The following is a 20602-nucleotide window of genomic DNA, read 5'->3' on the forward strand; positions in this document are numbered from 1 at the left end:
GCGCCACCAAAAAAACGGTTCCATACGTTTCCCACCCATATCCAACCATACCCTCCACGTTCACACCCAGGCTCCTTCCCAGCAATTTACTTCACTCTCCCTCAGCTCCGCTGTTACCCCTGACTCCCCAAAGCCTTTGCACTGCTTCTGGGAGGTACGGGAAATACAGTTCTGTATTGTAGTTTAAATGAATTATTACTCAGAGTTCTGTATTAATATGCCTAGTTAGGAATCAATTTGTCAAAAAACATTTCCTGAATCTTTTTTGTTGTCTGTATTGTTACAGACATACTTGCTGACTGGTATTTTGAAATAAATGACCAAAAATAATTGAAACTGGTGTGATTATATTGTGCTAGTTTGACAAATAAAATATGCAGAATTTTGAAGAATTTTAAAATATTGTGCACAGAATTTTTAATTTTTTGTTGCAGAATTTTTGATTTTTTGGCACAGAATTCCCCCTGAATAAAAATATTAGGTATTCCCCCTACAGTGATGGGCACTCAACTCCAACAGGAATTTACTGGTGCGCAAAAGCCACAATGAACTAGAAGCAGAAAGTGAAATCAACAAAGCCACTCTCCCTGTCCAAGCTGAATGAAGCATAAAGAGAGTACAATTGGTAGCAAGGTAATTAGATTTCAATATGAAAACTGAGTTTACCAGGCTGGTAATACAGAGATTTTAAAATATTTTTTTAAATTACCTTATATTTTCCTTGCAATAATGACAGAATTAAACATAAATCAACAGGGCTGGGGGGAGGTAAGTGATGTTTGCACCTTACTCTCTTGAGTCCAGCCTACACAGAGATTTGAGATCAGGCACTAATCTTACATAGAGTGGCCCTGATCCGCCAATCTGATCCATGCTGGCAGATCTCACACTTGTGCAGTATCCTATGGACATCAGTCCATGTGAATCAGACTGCAGGATCGGGGCCAATCTGTGGTCACCAATATTCACAGGAGTGTGAATCGAGGATGGAGTCATCTATTTACTGTAAATATACCAGGCATTCTAAGATTAAAGCATGGACGAAGGCCTCTCCAGCACTGCTTCTGCAACCACGATGAAGGTTGTGGCTGATATCAGCAGGACGTGGAGAGATAGGGAGGAAGCCTTCATTCTGAATATCCTTGACTTTGGCTATATTCACTCAGAACTGTAATGTTAATTTAACAGGTTTCTTTTGCGTTTATTTTTTAAATGCTCGTGCAGAGCATTAGCCCCTTGTAAATGCATTCAAAGGACACACATACAGATTAGAATGGCAATAGAATCAGTCTGATTATATATGACTGCATGAGCCATCATTTGTACTGTGTATCAGAACAACAGGAAGAGTTATGTACTTTATACAGCTAGTCACCAAAACCTAATACAAATACACTTCTCTGTGTGTATCAGATTAAAACAAACATTATCAGAGACCTGCAACCACCACACAATATGGGGTGGGAGGACAGGGGGAAAATCAACAGACTTACCTTACCTCTATAGGCAGGCACCAGCATTATTCAATGGTGAATGTGACAAGACAAGCCAGCTAGCATAGCACAGCAAGTGGTGGGAAGCTCATTTTCGTAGGCCCACTAGACAAATAAACACACATAGGAAAGAATGAGTGAGTTTAAGAAGTCATGTTTGCAGCATTTCACAACTATCCTTGATTTTATTAAGATCAGAATGTTCAAATTTTTTCAAATTCATTTTTAGGCACCTAAATAGGTAGCCTTTGATTTTCAGAAGTGCTGAGCATCCACAATTTCCAGTGAAGTCAACTGGAGCTGCACATGATCAGCACTTCTGAAAACCAAGACACTGATTTAGGCGCTTAAATTTTTACTTATTATTATTATTTAAACACAAGGGTTAGAACATTTGGGGCTCAGGTTATATTTCTCCTGTGATCCATCAAATGTAACACAGGCACATTCTGGATCATACTTGAGATGCATACATCTTGCTGTTGTGATCACATTGAACTACCCTAGCTCTGCACTTGTGGGAACTGCGATAACACCAGAGCCCCACAATGTGAGCAAAGACACGTAAGTCATTTACCTGTGTAACGGTTGCTCTTTGTACGCAACAGGGTTACTGTATACAGCTTTATAAAAAGATGTTTGTTACAGTTATGCTACCACTGGTAGAACATATTATATTGTTAAATATATATGCCTCCATCCTGCCGTCTTTTGTGCCCTTCCATAAAACAGAACTAGTGGTTTCAATCGGGTTGCCAGTGGGATACGGGCAAGGCTAGAAGCAGTCCCTGCTACTAAATCATCACAGATATTAGAGTAAAATAATACTCTAGTATAAAAGCTACAGCAGACCAAACAGTCATCATAAAGAAGATAGAGACTGGACATCAGCACAAAAGTATATCTGGATTTCTTATTCCCCACTGACATTAGCTTTCCTGTTTTGTCACATATGAAGAGAAGCAGGACAATGTGAAAGGGAAGAGCAGGAGGGGTTATGGCATCGTGACTACTTCTGCACCCAATACTGTACGTACCTGATGCTGTGCCAGCACCCACTGCTTACAGCCAAGCTGCACACTGTGTGCATGGCTTTGCACGCATTAGCCTACATAACACTTTCGCCACATGAATGGCTGAGACAGCAGAGAGAGAGGAGTGTGGTTGATGTGTGTGGTCTGCCCAGAGCTCTCCTCTTTCCTTAGGATGAGAGATTGTTTTCTTTCATCTGCTAATCTAAAAAAGAGAGAGGCAGAGACAAAAAACATAGAGCAGCCAGTTAAAGATCTAGGGTGACATTCTCCCTCAGATTTGAGAGCCTGAATCTCATTTACAATAGAGCACTTTTACATCACTCTGGGAGTCAAAGCACCTTAAAATGATATACATGTAAACTATGCCCGCTTTAAGGCATATTACCTACATACCGTGCCAGAGTGCATAAAGGGGCCTTAGCGTAAATGAGAATCATGCCCAAGAGTTTTCATCTAATAATTCAGAACTGTACTGAACGCTCTAGTTCATAAAACTGCATGACAGTGAATAATGGATATGGATTTCACAGACTAATGCATGGATCTTTATTCCTGATTTGGCCTTGTATGGCATATTACACCAAGAGAGAGACATGCGAAGATTATGCATCCCTATCCCTTAAATATTTAGGGCCTGATCCTAATCCAGGTGAACTCAGCAAAACTTCTATTGACTTCAAAGGGAGCAGGGTTGGGTATAAGGGCCTAATCTTTCAAGGTGCTGAGCAACCTTACCTCTCGTTGGAATAGTCCTGTACTCGGGTGAAGACTTCAGGCAGAATTGTAGTCACTCAGCACCTTGTGGGAGTGGGGCCTTAATGAGATAATGTGAATGAAGCCACAACCAGTTTGGCCGTATGTGGAGGGGATCGTGTATCAGGTGACTTGTTAAGCATACTGGTTAAAAATAGTGTAGAAGTTGAAAGCGGGCTAAGCAAGCACAGGAAAGCACTATGCATTCGCAGAAAGGCATGGTACAAGTTTCATGTCATGGGTCTGGCAATTACTTCAGTCCGGACATGCAATACTCCCTCTTTTCCCTCTTTAGAGAAGGCGGCATGTGTGTGCAGCAGAGAATTTCACATTCTAAGATCAGATCAGCAAGTTCACTTTGACTTGGGACACAAGTAGGGGAGCCCACATCTCCAGAGGTGAAAGAGTTGGCACACGAAGCCCTACGTTTTCCAAAAGCGAGTAGTGATTCTGGGTGGCCAACTTGAGACACCTTAACAGAGCTTAATTTTGAGAGAGCAAGTCCTCAGCATTTTCTGAAAATCAGGGGGCCCTTTAAGAGATCTCTAAGTTTGACACCCCAAAATCACAAGTTGAGAATTTAGGCCTAAATTGCTGCTCCAATTTCTCACATGCAGCTCATCATGCATGAAACAGCAGCCTTATGTGCTTTTCCTGTAGCCTTCTGAAATTAAGACACTCTGCATTTATTGAAAATATATCATATGGTGTTTAGGCCCAACTTTTGATCTGACAAGAGTGATTGCTAAAATGAGTTCATTTTTCTTTTGAAGGTTGAACCCTCTTTAGAAGGAATAGTTCTGTTTGTTTTTAAGACTTTCTGTAGAAAGTGAAAAAATTGTGGCATTTATGCTCATTTTTGGTCATCACTGTACATTTATATCTTTATTTATAAGCATTTTTATAAGCCTAACACTATAGTATCTGCACGCCTCACAAAAATTAATGGATTAATCCTCACAATACCATGAAACTATTATCAGCCCATTTTTACAAATGGGGAAACTAAGGCACAGAGAAATTAAGAGAGTTGCCCAAGGTCATACAGGAAGTCTGTGGAACAGCTGGGAAGATAACAGAGATCTCTTGAATCACAGCCGGATGCTTTCACCTCAGTATCTGATGGATAAACACATTTTTTTAAACCAACAGTCACTAACTTTTAGAGGGATCCGAATACAGATGGTGGGCTCCGTTTCATGACTCAGAGGTTCAGGACATTTAGAATGATACTCTCCCCACTCTAAAGAGGTATTACGAAAAGCAACAGGGCATAAAATAAATGAGATATAGAGAAAACCCTAAACTAATTGACAACGATCATTTAGCTACTTCACTGCAATTTGGTCCCATTTTTAAAAATACTGCTAAGCATTTTACCACAGTAACATGAGTAATAGCCCAAATGCTACTTACAAGAATTTTAGGAATGCTTAATTATCAAATTAATGTCTTATTCCAATATTTAAAACACTCTGAACATTTGTTCACCTGATATATTTTTATATCTATGGTAATATCCCTATGCAATTACACTAACCCAGAAATAAAAATAATATATTGTACTTTTATAATAAATTTGAACTACAGTTACAGGAGCTAGTTGAAGGGCATTGTATTCAGACCATATACTACATTTAAAATAGAATACCTCTTAATCTTCACTTTATAGAGATGCTGCTAGGAGAGATTTTAAAGGCCTAAATCCGGACTCAGCAAGGTAGGTTAAGTGCATGACTACGTTTAAGATGTGAATAGTCACAATGTACCTTGCTGAGCTGGGGGCATATAGGGTATATTCAGAAGTTCACATTTATCTTTAAAAATTGTACCCTGTACAGCTTTCAGATGACATCATTCGGCTACATATTCTATTTCACAGTCAACCAGACTTTTCTCCTGCTTTTGAAAGTGCAGGAGAAAGGTCCTATTTAGTCATAACCTTTTTCAAACATATCTGTAATGGATATCACAACGGATATTTTAATGTACCACATACCAGGGAGAAAAAGACAGGTGTGCACAGGAAATTCTAAAATCCTCCCTTAAGATACACACTCGTTGCACTCACACAGCACATTTTAGCTGAAGATCACCACACTCTTTACAAACAGTATAGCTTACAATCTCTCTCTTAGAGGTAATTATTATTATACCTAATTTACGGATGGAGAAACTGAAGCACAAGGTGAAGTGACTTCGGCAAGGTCATGTGGCAAGCCAGTGGAAGAACTGGGAATGGAGTCCAGGAGTCCTGATTCCCAGTCCCTCATTCTAACCGTTAGATTATCCTGTCTCACATTGAGCCTACATTCAAGCAGTCTTAATGCAACAATGAAGTTCACAGTTAAGACTGAAAATCTGCCCATAGCTCATTCTTATTGTGCTGATATACAGCAGTTGTCTGTTTAAAGACCCTCACAATATACAAATTTAGAAAAGAATGTGTTACAGATTAAGTCCCCGATTCTGCAATCGCATCTGTGCAGATAGAGCCTTGAGCCTGCATGGAGCACCACAGACTTGAATAGGTCTCCATGCAGATGACATTGTCCATCCATGCAGATCTGATTGTAGAATCGGGGCCTTCATCTGTGCCTCAACTCAAAATTCCCATGCTTCTGTGGGTTCAATTAGATTAATAACCTAAAATTGGCACACTTTCCTTTAGTTATCAACAGTATCTAGATGCTTTTGCAACTAGGGAGGAAAAAAGTGTATGATAGTTGACAGTTAAAAACAGTATATATAGTAAACATGTACTCGCAATACATGGTAAGTATTTTTTTTAAATGGGCTTGGTAAGTGTTTTAAAAATGGACTGTCGTATAAATACCTATTGACACAAATTTGCAAATACAGGCAAATAAATATTTGGAAAAAATATGAACCACATTATTTATATAATATGAATGGCTAGAAAATTATAACCTCTCAATATAAAATAGAGGTCCATATCACATATGTTGGATGAGAACGTTTGATAAGTAGCATGTGCAGCATTTACATGACAGACCAATCATTCTTTTGGTGAGTAGAACAGCATTTCAGAGTCAATTTAACACTCCTAAGGTGAAAGAATGACAGCAAGGGAAACTCCTATCCTCCTTTAGCCAAAGACCTTAGACATCACAGGCCAGTGGTTTTCAACCTTTCTTTGTTGTTGTATGGATCCCTAAAAATGTCAATTGAAGGTGCGGACCCCTTTGGAAATCTTAGACATAGCCTGCAGACCCCCAGGGGTCCGTGGACCACAGATTGAAAACCACTGCCATATGCAGGCACTGTGCATTATCCCCCCAACTCCTTTGCTCATGTGACTCAACCCTGCCATAGAAGGACCATCTGTAAGGGTGCAAAGGTAGTTCCAGTCTCAATGGCCCATTAAGCCCAGGACCTGATAGTAGCACAAAGGCAGCCTGAGAACACCAACTCATTTCATGTACTATAGGACACCAAATATTACATTAGTTCTCTATCAAAAGGATCTAGTTTCATATTGTGAATGAAGAGCTAGTAAAATTTTATTTCTAACCCTCCCCCCAACAAAGTTGTTCTTTTATTTTTCAAGCATTGTTTGTTTGTTTGTTTTTCAAATCAAGCTCTATTCCACCACTGATAGTTGCAGATTTTAAGTAAATTATCTTGAATCAGAGTGGCAATTACCAACTGAAATTGATTTTGCATATGGTACTTTATCAGTATTTTTTAAACTAAAAATTTGGATCACAGCTATGAGAAAAATATACTGGACAACATATGTCTGACAATCAGTTACATGTTTAATAGACTCTCTTTTCACTCAGAACTGAGGGAAAAATAACAGTTGTAAATAATTGGAACCAAAAAACCTAAATATTTTTCACATTCCCCTTAAAAGCCTTTAGTGAAACTGGAACAGGGAGGGTTGGGAATACTGTGTACTTATTTATTTTACAAGATTCTGTATACTAATGGAAGAATAATCAAATTCTCCACATTAATGCCAGTAATATGATTTGGAAGAGACACTGTGATAAAACTCCAAAAGGAATGGTATAGCTACTGACCCATATTTGAAGTACATTCCAGAACAGATTATAGGCTTTCAATTCATGTTGTTGTAGGACTGTTGTGTGTATGAGATTATTAAAAGCTGATTCATACCTACTACCCAATACTTTCAGAAGTCAGGCTTTTTCTTGCTTCCACAGAGTGGGACAAAAATTATTGAGTCATAACATAGTACATCATGGTTAAGAGAGACTACAAAAAATACCGACTTCATAAAGTTAATCAAAACCTCTATTAGAATCCCAGGATAGATTCATCCCAAAGTATCTCTTCTTCTGTTTTGCCATCAGGCTGTAGTTTCCTTTTATCCTTTTTGTGCTTTCTACTCTCTTTCTCAGTGGGTATTTCTTTAATTCTTTTGTCTTTACTGTGCTTTGATTTTTTCTCGTGAGTTGAATCTAGATCAATCTTTCTTCGCTTTTGCATTTCTCTGTCCTTTCCAGAATCTGTGTCTTCACTGTTTTCCTTTCTCTTCTGCTTTGTGGCTTCTTTGTTGTGTTTCTCTTCTCCTTCCCCAGTATGTTTTTCCCCCTCTTCATGCTTCCTTCGAAGCTTTCGGCCTTTCCTATAGGAGCGGGTGCTATTATCAGAAGAGATGTGTTTGTAGCAGTCACTGGATTCTGCAGATGATACGCCATAGCTGTCATCTTTGAAAGAGGTCACCTGAGATGTTTGCATTTCTGAATAATATTCCTTGCTGTCATGACATTTAGCCATGTTTTCTAGTCTTAGCCTATTCTCATGAGCTGGTGACCAGCACAGAGACCTGTTTTCAACAGCATGTGATGACATGTATGTTTCTGAGAAGAGGATGGAATGCTGTCCTTGTTCAAATGTAACATTGGAAGATACAATATTATCAGAATCATTTACAGCTTCTAACTCATAGTTTACAAACTCTTCCTCCTCTGCTTTTCTGAAATATGTTTTTGGTTCCAGTCCTCTAGCTTTTTGCACTTTAATGTAATCTTCTAATTCATCTTGAAAGGAGTCATATGTTTTCTTTGAATTCTTTATGAGGTTGACAACCATGGTTTCTCTGCAAGAATCAGATATAAAATCTTAGTTACTAAAACGAATCTACTTTTTGGCCTGTTTCCTTTTTGAACTATGGTAGAATGTCAGGTAAAGACTTTTATGTCTTCCTGGTTTAGATGTGGCATGTTACATAGTACATTTACACCTAAGCGGAGAAGATGCCTTGAAAAGCACACATAAGTGCTAAGTATTATTATGACCAGCAGTTTTGTCTTGTTTTTTAAAAAGATGCGACTAGGGGAAAGGAAAGGAAAAAATGGTGTGGGGGGGAAGGCAGGAGAGAAGGGGGAAAAAAAAACATCCTGTCTTCCCAGCTTTCTGTGGTACAGAATCCAGATAGTAAAGTATTATACCATTTGTGAATGTAGAGAGAGATTAAAGCCACAAACTGTTAAACTAGCTGGACACAGAGATTTAAAGACTTTCCTCTATCTAGATTGTAAATAAACTAGTTTACTATATTATTTATATAGGTTGTTTAATATTAACAGGGTCTGTTTCCAACAGGTGTTGGGTGTGCAGCAACTTTCATGGAGGCCAATGAGAGTTGCAGGCTCTCCACACTGTTTGGGATCAGGTCCTAAATCGCCACGGCAATGGTAACCTTACATTACAGGCCATTCCCTCCAACGGTGATTGAGCACAGAAGGCTCCATACCGAAGTATGTGGTGCTGCCTCCATCTGGCAAAATTAGTAAGGAAAAACTGTGCAGGCCTTTTCCGCAGGCAAGGAACATCCAGAATTGAGTGTGTGTGTGTGAGAGAGAAAGCTCCGTGAGCTGATCTGGGGAGTGGGGAAGGGAGGGAGATGATGTTATCATCCAGTGGTAGACACATTTTTGATCTGAGTGTGATTTTTAAATTGTTGGTGTCTATTTAAGTCAGCAGAATAAATGTGCAACGTCAAAGCCAATTAACAGAGCAGCCACCAGAGGCTGCGGCACAAGATGGGCACCCCCTCCAATCCTCCTACTCTTTAACAGAAACTTGAACCAGCAGTGCAGTGGTGCAGCCAGAGATGTACAGTAAAAACATAAAAACGGCCATACTGGGTCAGACCAAAGGTCCAGCTAGCCCAGTCTCCTGTCTTCTGACAGTGGCCAATGCAAGTTGCCCCAGTGACAAAAGACTTACTTAATCTGATGTTTATTTCCTTGCATATGGGACTGGTACATTTCTATAGACGTAAGAGTGATGTTACATATAGGACATATGTAGTTACCAACTCCAACTGCTGAAAGAACAGAGAGCTGCAGGTTAAAGAGATTGCAAACAAACAGCAAAACACAAAGCACATTTTGTCTACTCCCTTAAGCAACTGCCATTTTATAGAGACAGCGTCCTCCTAAAATCTTCTACAGACAGATGCAAAGTTTCTGCAGTAAACAGATTTTGTTTTGTTCTAGTTACATGAGAATTTGGGTCTGTGATAGTAAACCTTAAAGCATATAGTATATTATGGGCATGATCTAAATAATGAGATTATTATTTATGGACATTGATAATGAGCTCTCCGTCTATATTTCTAGAGGGTCTATTACCTTGGTACCCAAGTGCTGACAAGAAGGATAACTGTGCTGGAAATTGAAGTATTACTGTAAATACACAGTGTGGATAAAGTATAAAGCATTCACAATATAAACCGGACCATCCAGTCTAAATACAGTAGTATTAGCTTAGACAAGGGCATCTCCTGAGTAGAGAATGCTGGATGATGCCTAGAGAAATTTCAACATGGTACATAATGGATGTAACACATGTAGCCTCAAGTGAATACATGGTAAGGTCTGAGAAGGAAAGGCTTGTGCTTTACTAAGTCACGTCATTCCCCCCCCCCCGCACCGCCCTTTAGAAGCTGAAGCATCAATATTTCCAAACACAGCAAAATCAGTAAATAAATGCCCCACCTCAAAAGCCAACAACCTTATCTATCAGACAAATTCAGCAAATACACCCAATCCCAACAGGCTATTGTTTGGCATCAAAGTGTATTCCTCGAGTTTATTTATGATCAACAGCCTGATTCATCTAATGAGATCTGAAATATATAAACAGCAACATTTGAATACGGAGTCAGATCCAGATCTTGAGTTCTAGTATAGGAAGGGTTGGCAGTTCATTGAGGGCCAGATCCGGTTCCCATTAAAGTCAATGAGAGTTTTGCTGCCAAAGTTCAATGAGAACTGGATTTGGATCTCAGGGCCATCTGGAAATATTTTCCAAAGCAAAGGTGTTCAGAGACCATAAAATCTAACAGTGACAGCGCAAAGGAAAAGGTGAAAACAAACTGAGTCCAAAACAGAAGAATGAGCCCTCACTTCCTTGCACAAATCAGGCACCATCCAACACCCAGCTATAATCAGTGAAGACCCTGGAATAATTCCCCATAGCTCACTTACCATTTGCACTGGATTCCGCAGGAACAGCTTCCTCTCCCATCTCCGCCATCATCTTCTTCCGTGCTTCGTTCCTTTTGTGCTTCTTGCCAACATAATGTTGATGGGCCATCAATGGATTATTGAAGGGAGCTGAGCAGAGCTTGCAATACTTGTCTGGATCATTTAAATCCAAAGCAATGCTAGAGGATGACGTGGACTCTTCAACATTCAGCTCCTGGGGGAGCTTCTCAGCTGAGGGCTGCTGGAGTGCCAGAGATGTAGAAGGCCCAGCGGGGGAACCTGTTAACAGCACAACAAAGGAAAGTCTGGAACAGTTCTTTAGAACCAAGTATTGAACTACTGGAGTTGAAAAGCGAGAGCAGCAGAATGGCAACCCTGGGGCCTCCAGACAACACTGTTCAAGAGAGAAAATAATCCTCAGTCTCTCTCATCTCACAGAGGAGAATGGGCTCACCAGGCATGTGAGCTTCTGTCACCACCAAGTCACCTTCTTCCAGCTCCTGCAGGTATACTGAATGCGTGGCACGAGAACACGAAAGATACTTTAGGTTTCAACCCTAGGACTTGCACAAGATGCTAGTCTCAGTTGTGTGATTTTCTTAATAATCAGTAATACTAATTTAGCAATTAGTATCATGCCTGCTAAGGGCTGCAATCAACCCTCACAATACCCCAAGAGTAGAAGTGGTGTTAGTTGCATTTCAGATGGAAAAATGGAGACATTTGCTTACAGCCACAGTCAGTGGTAGAAGAGGGATTATAACGCAAGGGTCCCTGACTCCCAGTCCTTTGCTATGGACTTGCTGACTCTGATTAAGCAACAGTGTCTTCATTCTTTCACTTGATGGTTGCATCTTGAGTCATCATACCTTCTGCCACACTTCAATAAAAGCACAGTGAAGTAGTAGTGCTGGGAAGATGGTCAATGCTTCACTTTATCTGTTTCAGAGAAGTGACAATAAAATACCTGCACCACGTAGGACACAAAGCCCATTTAGTTCTCACCTGTTTGTGGTTGAGTGTTCTGTGCAGGCACTTGAGGTTGGTCTCCTGATAATTGCTTCAGCTTTTTGGCATGTATTTTTCCCAGGTAATGAGACTGAGCAACAACTGGAGAAGTAAAAACCATGTTGCAAAGATTGCAATATTTGTTTTTGTCCACCACTCCACTCCCATCCACCTGAAACCAAAGACAAGCTCAGTTACAAGGGTTCAACAACAAAGAGCTCATTTAACATCTTAGCCAGAGATCTGAAGAGGAAATGTTACCTGAAAGTTCACATGATCTGGTCTCTTCTGTTTGCCAGGCTCTTGTCCGTCATCTTGTTCACTGCGCATTTGGAAATAAAGGCGAACTTTCTGAGCATGCTTTTTGCCCTGGAAAGAGAAAAATTATTCCTACTCCATTAACAAGGACCCATGTGTTGATTTACCCAGAAATTAAGATTTGTTTTGTCAAAATCTGAGAATCCCCCTGTTCATTCCCTTCCTTCATGGTACACAGAGAGAACAGGAAGCTCTGCACTGCCCTCAGCACACTCATAACACTTGCAGCTCTGCATTAAGACAATGACTATAATCTAAATCTCATGCTTCTAGGCTTCAGCTGGTTACCTGAAGGGGTCAGGAAGGAATCCTCCTCCCCTTCATCCCTGTATCACAATTGGCCAGACGTATTCTGGGTTGGGGGCTTTTTTTGTTTGTTTTGTGTTCCTCTGAAGCATGAGGGATGGGCCACAGCTGGAGACAAGACACCGATACTCTGAGGTGGTTCAGATAATCCCCTTAGATGTTTGGCGGGTAGGTCTTGTTCACACGCTCAGGATCAAACTGGTTGCCAGATCTGTCAGATAATCGTAATAAACGTACTGGTCCATTACTAGATGGAAATGGTAGAATTATCAATAACGATGCAGAAAAGACTGAAACATCCCATAAATATCGGTTCCATATTTGGGAAAAAACAGATGATGTAGTCATATCATACAATAACACTTGTTCCATTCCACTAGTATCTCAGGAGGATGTCGAACAGCAGCTTCTAAAGCCAGACATTTTTAAATCAGCAGGCTCAGATACCTTGCATCTAAGAGTTTTAGAAGAGCTCGCTGAGGAGCTCACTGAACTGTTAGTGTTGATTTTTAATAATTCTTGGAACACTGAGGAAGAAGTTCCAGAAGAAAGCAAATACTGGGTCAATATTTAAAAAGAGAAAATGCGATAACCTGGGTAATTACAGGCCGGTCAATCTGACACTGATCCCTGGCAAGATAATGGAGCTACTCATATGGGACTCTATTAATAAAGAATTACCAGAGGGTAAATAATTAATGCCAACCAACACAGTGTTATGGAAAGTACATACTGTAAAACTAACTAACTTTTTTAGATGAGATTACAAATTTGGCTGATAAAGATAATAATGTTGATAGACTTCTACAACATTTTGATTAAAAAACTAGAATATAAAATTAACATGGCACTTATTAAATAGGTTAAAAGCTAGCTAACTGATAGGTCTCAACATGTAATTGTAAGTGAGGCATCAACATACAGGCATTGGTTCGCTGATTCATGCTATTTAATATTTTTATCAATGACCCGGAAGAGAACATAAAATAACTGCTGATAAAATTTGCAGATGACACAACGATTTGGTGAGCGGTGAATGAAGAAGAGAACAGGTCACTGAAATAGAGCAATCTGGATTGCTTGGTAAAGTGGATGCAAGAAAACAATATGCATTTTAATCTGACAAATGTAAATGTATACATTTAAGAACAAAGAATGCAGGCCATACTTATAGGATGGGGGACTATCCTGGGAAGCAGTGACTCTGAAAAAGACTTGGGGATCATGGTGGATAATCAGATGAATGCGAGTCCCAGTGTGATGCTGTGGCCAAAAAGGCTGACATGATCCTTGGATGCATAAACAGGGGACCCTAAAGTAGGAGCAGAGATGTTGTTTTACCTCTGTACTGGCACGGGTGCAATCACAGCTGAAATACTGTATCTGCTGCTGGGTTCACAATTCAAGAAGAATAGTGATAAATTGTAGAGTTCAGAGAAGAGCCATGAGAATGATTAAAGGATTAGATAACATGCCTTACAGGGATAAGCTAAATATCATAAGCTCCTTGTGTCTAACAGAGAGAAGTTTAAGGGGTGACTTGATCACTGTCTAGAAGTATCTACATGGGGATCAAATATTTGACAATTTGCTCTTCAATCTAGCAGAGAAAAGTATAACATGATCCATTGGCTGGAAGTTGAAGCTAGACAAATTAAGACTGAAAATAAATTTTTAACAGTGAGGGTAATTAACCATTGGAACAATTTATCAAGAGTTGTGGTGGATTATCCACTACTGGCAGTTTTTAAATCAAGATTGGATGTTTTTCTAAAAGATCTGCTCTAGGAATTATTTTAAGGAAGTTTATGGGGTGTGTTATACAGGAAGTCAGACTAGATGGTCACAGTGGTCCCTCCAGACTTTGTAATCTATGAATCTGTCTGTGGTTGGGAAGGATTTTTTCCCCAGGTAGACTGGCAGGGACCTTTGTGGGTTTTCACCTTCTTCTGCATCATGGGGCCTGGTTCTCCTGGTAGGATCTTCTGGGCATATCGCAACTAATCAATTCCGTTATTGCATTGGTCATGTCACCTCAGTCTCTCCTGTTCTCTGCTTAGGGCACATAACTGTTCAGTCTCCTGAGGACTGAAATGCTTTGGTCTAAACCAAATTATTGGGCTCAATATAGGAGTCAGACTAGATGATCTAATGGTCCTTTCTGGCCTTAAACTCTATGAAACTATGAAAAGCTGCTTTCACACTTACAGATTGCATTGATATAGCAAGAGAGCCACAACTGTATAAAGATTGTATAATAATATTTATTAATCATAGAATCATAGGACTGGAAGGGACCTCAAGAGGTCATGTAGTCCTAGTCCTGCCATGAGTGCAGGGAACAAGCATTATCTAGACCAGAGGCTCTCAAAGCCGGTCCGCCGCTTGTTCAGGGAAAGCCCCTGGCGGGCCGGGCCGGTTTGTTTACCTGCCACATCAGCAAGTTTGGCTGACTGCAGCTCCCACTGGCAGCGGTTCGCCACTCCAGGCCAACGGGGGCTGCGGAAAGGGCAGCCAGCACATCCCTCGGCCTGCGTCACTTCCCACAGCCTCCATTGGCCTAGAGTGGCGAACCACGGCCAGTGGGAGCCACGATTGGCCGAACCTGCTGACATGGCCGGTAAACAAACCGGCCCGGCCTGCCAGGAGCTTTCCCTGAATAAGCGGCGGACTGGCTTTGAGAACTACTGATCTAAACCATCCCTGACAGGTGTTTGCCTAACCTGCTGTCAAGGTTCCTTCCCCACTCTCAACTCTAGCGTACAGATGTGGGGACCTGCACGAAAACCTCCTAAGCTTACTCTTACCAGCTTAGCTTAAAACTTCCCCAAGGTACAAACTATTTTACCTTTTGCCCTTGGACTTTATCGTTGCTACCACCAAATGTCTAACCGGTATATTACTGGGAAAGAGCCCATTTGGAAACATCTTTCCCCTCAAAATCCTCCCTTACCTTTACACCCCCTTTTCTGGGGAAGGCTTGATAAAAATCCTCACCAATTTGCATAGGTGAACACAGACCCAAACCCTTGGATCTTAAGAACAATGAAAAAGCATTCAGATTCTTAAAAGAAGAATTTTAACAGAAGTAAAAAGAATCACCTCTGTAAAATCAGGATGGTAAATACCTTACAGGGTAATCAGATTCAAAACATAGAGAATCCCTTTAGGCAAAACCTTAAGTTACAAAAAGACACAAAAACAGGAATCTACATTCCATTCAGCACAGCTTATTTTCTCAGCCATTTAAAGGAATCAGAATCTAATGCATATCTAGCTAGATTACTTACTAAGTTCTAAAACTCCATTCCTGTTCTGTCTCCAGCAAAAGCATCACACAGAGAGAGAGAGAGAGAGAGGCTTTGTTTCTCCCTCCCCCCAGCTTCTGAAAGTATCTTGTCTCCTCATTGGTCATTTTGGTCAGGTGCCAGCGAGGTTATCCTAGCTTCTTAACCCTTTACAGGTGAAAGGGTTTTTCCTCTGGTCAGGAGGGATTTTAAAGGTGTTTACCCTTCTCTTTATATTTATGACACCTGCTCTTAAAAATCTCCAATGATGGAGATTCCACAACCTCCCTAGGCAATTTATTCCAGTGCTTAACCACCCTGACAGTTAGGAAGTTTTTCCTAATGTCCAACCTAAACCACCCTTGCTGCAATTTAAAGCCCATTGCTTCTTGTCCTATCCTCAGAGGTTAAGAACAACATTTTTTCTTCCTCCTCCTTGTAACAACCTTTTAGGTACTTGAAAACTGTTATCAAGTCCCCTCTCAGTCTTCTCTTTTCCAGACTAAACAAACCCATTTTTTTCAATCCTCCCTCATAGGTCATGTTTTCTAGACCTTTAATAATTTCTGTTGATCTTCTCTGGACTTTCTCCAATTTGTCCACATCTTTCCTGAAATGTGGTGCCCAGAACTGGACACAATACTCCAGCAGAGGCCTAATCAGCACAGAGTAGAGTGTAAGAATTACTTCTCGTGTCTTGCTTACAACACTCCTGCTAATACATCCCAGAATGATGTTTTCTTTTTTTGCCACAGTGTAACACTGTTGACTCATATTTGGCTTATGGTCCACTATGATCCCCAGATCCCTTTCCGCAGTACTCTTTCCTAGGCAGTCATTTCCCATCTTCTATGTGTGCAACTGATTGTTTCTTCTTAAATGGAGTACTTTGCATTTGTCCTTATTGAATTTCATCCTATTTATTTCAGACCATGTCTCCAGTTTGTCCAGATCATTTTGAATTTTAATCCTATCCTTCAAATTACTTGCAACCCCTCCCAGCTTGGTATCATCCGCAAACTTTATAAGTGTACTCTCTATGCCATTATCTAAATAATTGATAAAGATATTGAACAGAACCAGACCCACAACTGATCCCTGCGGGACCCCACTTGTTATGCACTTCCAGCTTGACTGTGAACCACTGATAACTACTCTCTGGGAGCAGTTTTCCAACCAGTTTTGCACCCACCTTATAGTAGCTCCATCAGGGTTGCATTTCCCTAGTTTGTTTATGAGAAAGTCATGTGAGACAGTATCTAAACTCAAGATATACCACATCTACCGCTCCCCCCCATCCACAAGGCTTGTTACCCTGTCAAAGAGAGCTATCAGGGTGGTTTGACACTATTTATTCTTGACAAATCCATGTCGACTGTTACTTATCACCTTACTTTCTTCTAGATGCTTGCAAATTGATTGCTTAATTATTTGCTCCATTATCTTTTTGGGTACAGAAGTTAAGTTAATCAATAATGCTAATATGTAGTGCTTTTATAGGGGTTTCTGTTCAAGGATCTAAAAGCAGTCTTTACCGTCACGAGTTAATCCTCACCTTAGTGAAACAACTATCCGTTCCATCTCTCTCTAACAGATGGAGACACTGAAGCCTGGACAGGCTAAGAAACATACACAAGATCTCAGAGAAAGTCTATTGCAGAATGAAGACGAGAACCCAGCTCTCCTGCTTCCCACTCTTGTGCCTTAACCACAAGGCCATTCTGCCTCCCAGTAGGAAGGATCCTACATTTTTCAGTTCCTTTTTAATTCTGGAGGTGCCATCTCATACCACACCCTATCCTGGTAAAACACAGCTGCACATATGTTCCAGGATATGGTAGTCACCTGTTGGCCAACATGTCATTTGCCTGCTCTGAGCGGATACTATCCAAACAGATGCCATGGCTTCAGAGGAGCAATCCCAGGCTGCCCATACAAAGCCACCAAAGAGAACGAGATCCTGCTACACACGAGTTTGATGCTGGCTAAAACATTGACTCAGAAAACATTACCAGTATGGAAAATAGCCTTTCCCCCTGTAATGGTGAAGTCATTAGGATATTATCTGCATCCTCAGTTGAGGTCAGATTCAACAAAGGGTATGTCTACACCGCAAAAAACAAAATGGTGTGTTCTTAGCTCAGGTTAACTATCTGGGTTAAAACAACAGTGAAGACACAGCACCTCTGTTTTTAACTCAGGTTAGTAGCTCAAGTTCAACCTCAAGCTCCCCTAAAGGCTTTAAGTTGAGTTGCTAACTCAAGTGAAAAGCTGACTTGCCATGTCTTCATTGCTATTTTAACCCAAGTTAGCTAACCTGAGTTAAGAATGCACCTTTTTTTTTTTTTTTTCCAGTGAAGACATATCCCAAAAGAGAGAAACTCATGCTGAAGCCTGATCCCTATGAGATACTGAGTGTCTTTGACTCCAACTGAAGTGAACAAGAGTTAAGGGCACTCAGCACCTTGCTGGAGCAAGTCCTCAGTTTCTACTGTAGATAACAATAATGAACTCCCAAGGTAGAAGACATTCTGAACTTCTTTAACTTGTGAAGATTGAGAGTGAAGAGATTATATTGCTTTGGCTGAAACTGGAAGAAAGACTAGTGCCTGGGAACGTCTGTACAGACAAAGGATCCCATGTAAAGGCAAAGTACACTTTATAACAAAAAAGTATTCACCCAAGATATTTATTAGTTCCAAGACTAAAAGCCTTCAGCATGATTTATAGTTCACTGTGTCCTATGTAATCTACTTAGAACAGGGATTCTCAAACTGGGGGTTGGGACCCTTCACGGGTCGTGGGGAGGAGGGGATGTGAGCTGTCAGCCTCCACCCCAAACCCCGCTTTGCCTCCAGCATTTATAATGGTGTTAAATATATTAAAAAGTGTTTTTAAATTTATAAGGGGGGGGTCACACTCAGAGGCTTGCTATGTGAAAGGGGTCACCAGTACAAAAGTTTGAGAACCAAACCAAACTGACTTAGAACATGTGTACAACCCTTCAGCTGCGGTAACTGTAACTGATCCTGGTAGTCATAGTATGCAACTCTGGTCACCATCCAACCATGATGAGGAGTCTTGGATAAGTCACTACAAAAAGCCATAAGTGACCCATATGCAATGCAATTGTCACTGGAAAAAAAACAGGTAGCATTATGTAGGAGGATACTGACATACCCTTATGGCTTACCTCGTAATGTGAAATTCTTTGCGACTCAAACTGCAGCACAGCCCCGCACACTTTACAGAAGGTGTCTGTGAAAAGATCTTTTCTCGTCGCCTCGTCCAACGTACCACCTAAAATCAAAGGTTAAAGAGAGGAACAGTCAGTAGCTAGGACAAGAAAGATTTTCATTTCTTTACTTAAGAGACATACCAGCTGCTGTTGATGTTCACATATTTACATCCAATGCAATAGGATGAAACAAAGGTCCATTCACTGAATTGTGATGTATTAAAGCAAGAAATCACATAGAGCCTGGTTATGTTTTCAAAGGACTATTGCAAAGCTACCTAAACCATCTCACCCACAAAACTGCTGCTCTAGTGAATCATCAAGGTATTAGTTATAGAAAACCATAAGTGTACCTGGCCCTTATAAAAATAAAGAGACAGCAAAGATTCTGCCCCAAGGACTTAGAGTCCAGTTCAGATGGATTGGAAACTGTTTGAAAGGAATGGGATGGGAACAGGCCCTTAAATAGGACTGAAGTAGTACACAGGTCCTGTGCTAGTCCTCTGCACAGGAGTGAATTTCACCATGAGCGTGGGAAGGCTTGGCAAAAGAAGTGCGTTTTAAAGGACAGATTTGAAGGAAGATGAGAAAACAAGATGAGAAAAAATACAACTAAGAGGAAGGCACTGAAGTCTCGTCAAAAAAAGTTGCACTCGTTTACCTTAAACTGGTTTTTAAATGGATTTACTTAAACTGGAGCAAACCCCTACGTGAAGGCTTTTTTCAGTTTAAGAGTGGTTTGCTCTGGTTTAGTTTAACTCTGCTCCTGGTTGATTTAGGATGGCCTACACTTGAAAGTAAACTTGGATCAAGGTATGGTATGAATTTAAAGCACAGTAGCTGGTCCATGTGTGGACACTCTTGTCCCAGAATAAGAGCATTTTATTCCCACTTAGCTTAATCCAAGGTTGACTGTGCTTTAAATTCACACTTTCGCTTAATCCGAATTAATTTTCAAGTGTAGATAAATTCTTAAACTAATCCCAAAAAAGCCACTCTTAAAATAAAGGAAGAGCGTCCACATAGGGGTGTGCATTGGTTTAACTAAATGGTCTTAAATTCACACCTCAATTTAAACCCAGGCAACTTTCTTGTGTCAACAAGCCCTTAAAGGGCAGCATGGAAGTGGAAGTGTAGTTAGGAGAGATGTTTGGGAAGAGGAGACGAGGAAACGAGAGGAAACACAGCCAGGCACTGAACTGGCAGGGCCTTGAAGATCCCGGTGAGGAGACTGAAGCAAAGAAGAAGAGCAAGTTTTAATGTCTCCACTAAGGGGGGCTCTTATAAAGGTTGGAGGAGGAAACGGCCCTTGGCGATTGGATTCACCAGTGGAACTGCAGCTCCCATTCAGGAACAGGAAAGGAACATCCAGAGGAGCATCAGAGAGGAATGCGCCAGGTAATATGTCCAGGAGCACAGGGGATGAAAAAGACCATGTGGGTAGCCAGATGGCCTGTATGACCACAAATTATAGGGGAGGTGTCAGGTCTATGAGATGCTCTCTGTTAAGTGGTGGTCCACACTATGAAAAAGTTTGGGACCCCCTGGCTACCAATGTTTTATTGCTCTGAATCAGAGGTGGGCAAATTACGGCCAATGGGCCACATCCATCCCGTGGGACCATCCTGCTCAGCCCCTGAGCTCCCGGCAGGGGAGGCTTGCCCCCAGCCCCTCT

General features: G+C 40.8%; 1 protein-coding gene across 4 annotated transcripts in view; it reads right to left on the minus strand.

The window, feature by feature from the left end:
* Nucleotides 1-1490: 1490 nt before the first annotated feature.
* The window catches only part of KRCC1 (lysine rich coiled-coil 1), a 44355-nt gene continuing 25243 nt past the window's right edge, over nucleotides 1491-20602 (minus strand). Inside the window, exons 2-9 of one of the 4 annotated variants that reach the window (XR_013346032.1) lie at nucleotides 18883-18989; nucleotides 12040-12147; nucleotides 11776-11950; nucleotides 10771-11049; nucleotides 9506-9605; nucleotides 7427-8372; nucleotides 2531-2729; nucleotides 1491-1598 (exon numbers count right to left, since the gene is read on the minus strand). Coding sequence is in view for 2 of the 4 variants with exons in the window: in XM_077816008.1 (XP_077672134.1) it covers nucleotides 7568-8372; nucleotides 9506-9605; nucleotides 10771-11049; nucleotides 11776-11950; nucleotides 12040-12147; nucleotides 18883-18989 (1574 nt within the window). In the remaining 2 variants the exon portion in view is untranslated. Of the gene's footprint in view, nucleotides 1599-2530; nucleotides 2730-7042; nucleotides 8373-9505; nucleotides 9606-10770; nucleotides 11050-11775; nucleotides 11951-12039; nucleotides 12148-12384; nucleotides 12587-18882; nucleotides 18990-20602 lie in introns of those variants that run through there. The other 3 variants (XR_013346031.1, XM_077816008.1, XM_077816009.1) reach the window with 3 other exon arrangements.

Source organism: Eretmochelys imbricata, chromosome 4, assembly GCF_965152235.1.
Source record: "Eretmochelys imbricata isolate rEreImb1 chromosome 4, rEreImb1.hap1, whole genome shotgun sequence".
Taxonomy (NCBI): domain Eukaryota; kingdom Metazoa; phylum Chordata; order Testudines; family Cheloniidae; genus Eretmochelys; species Eretmochelys imbricata.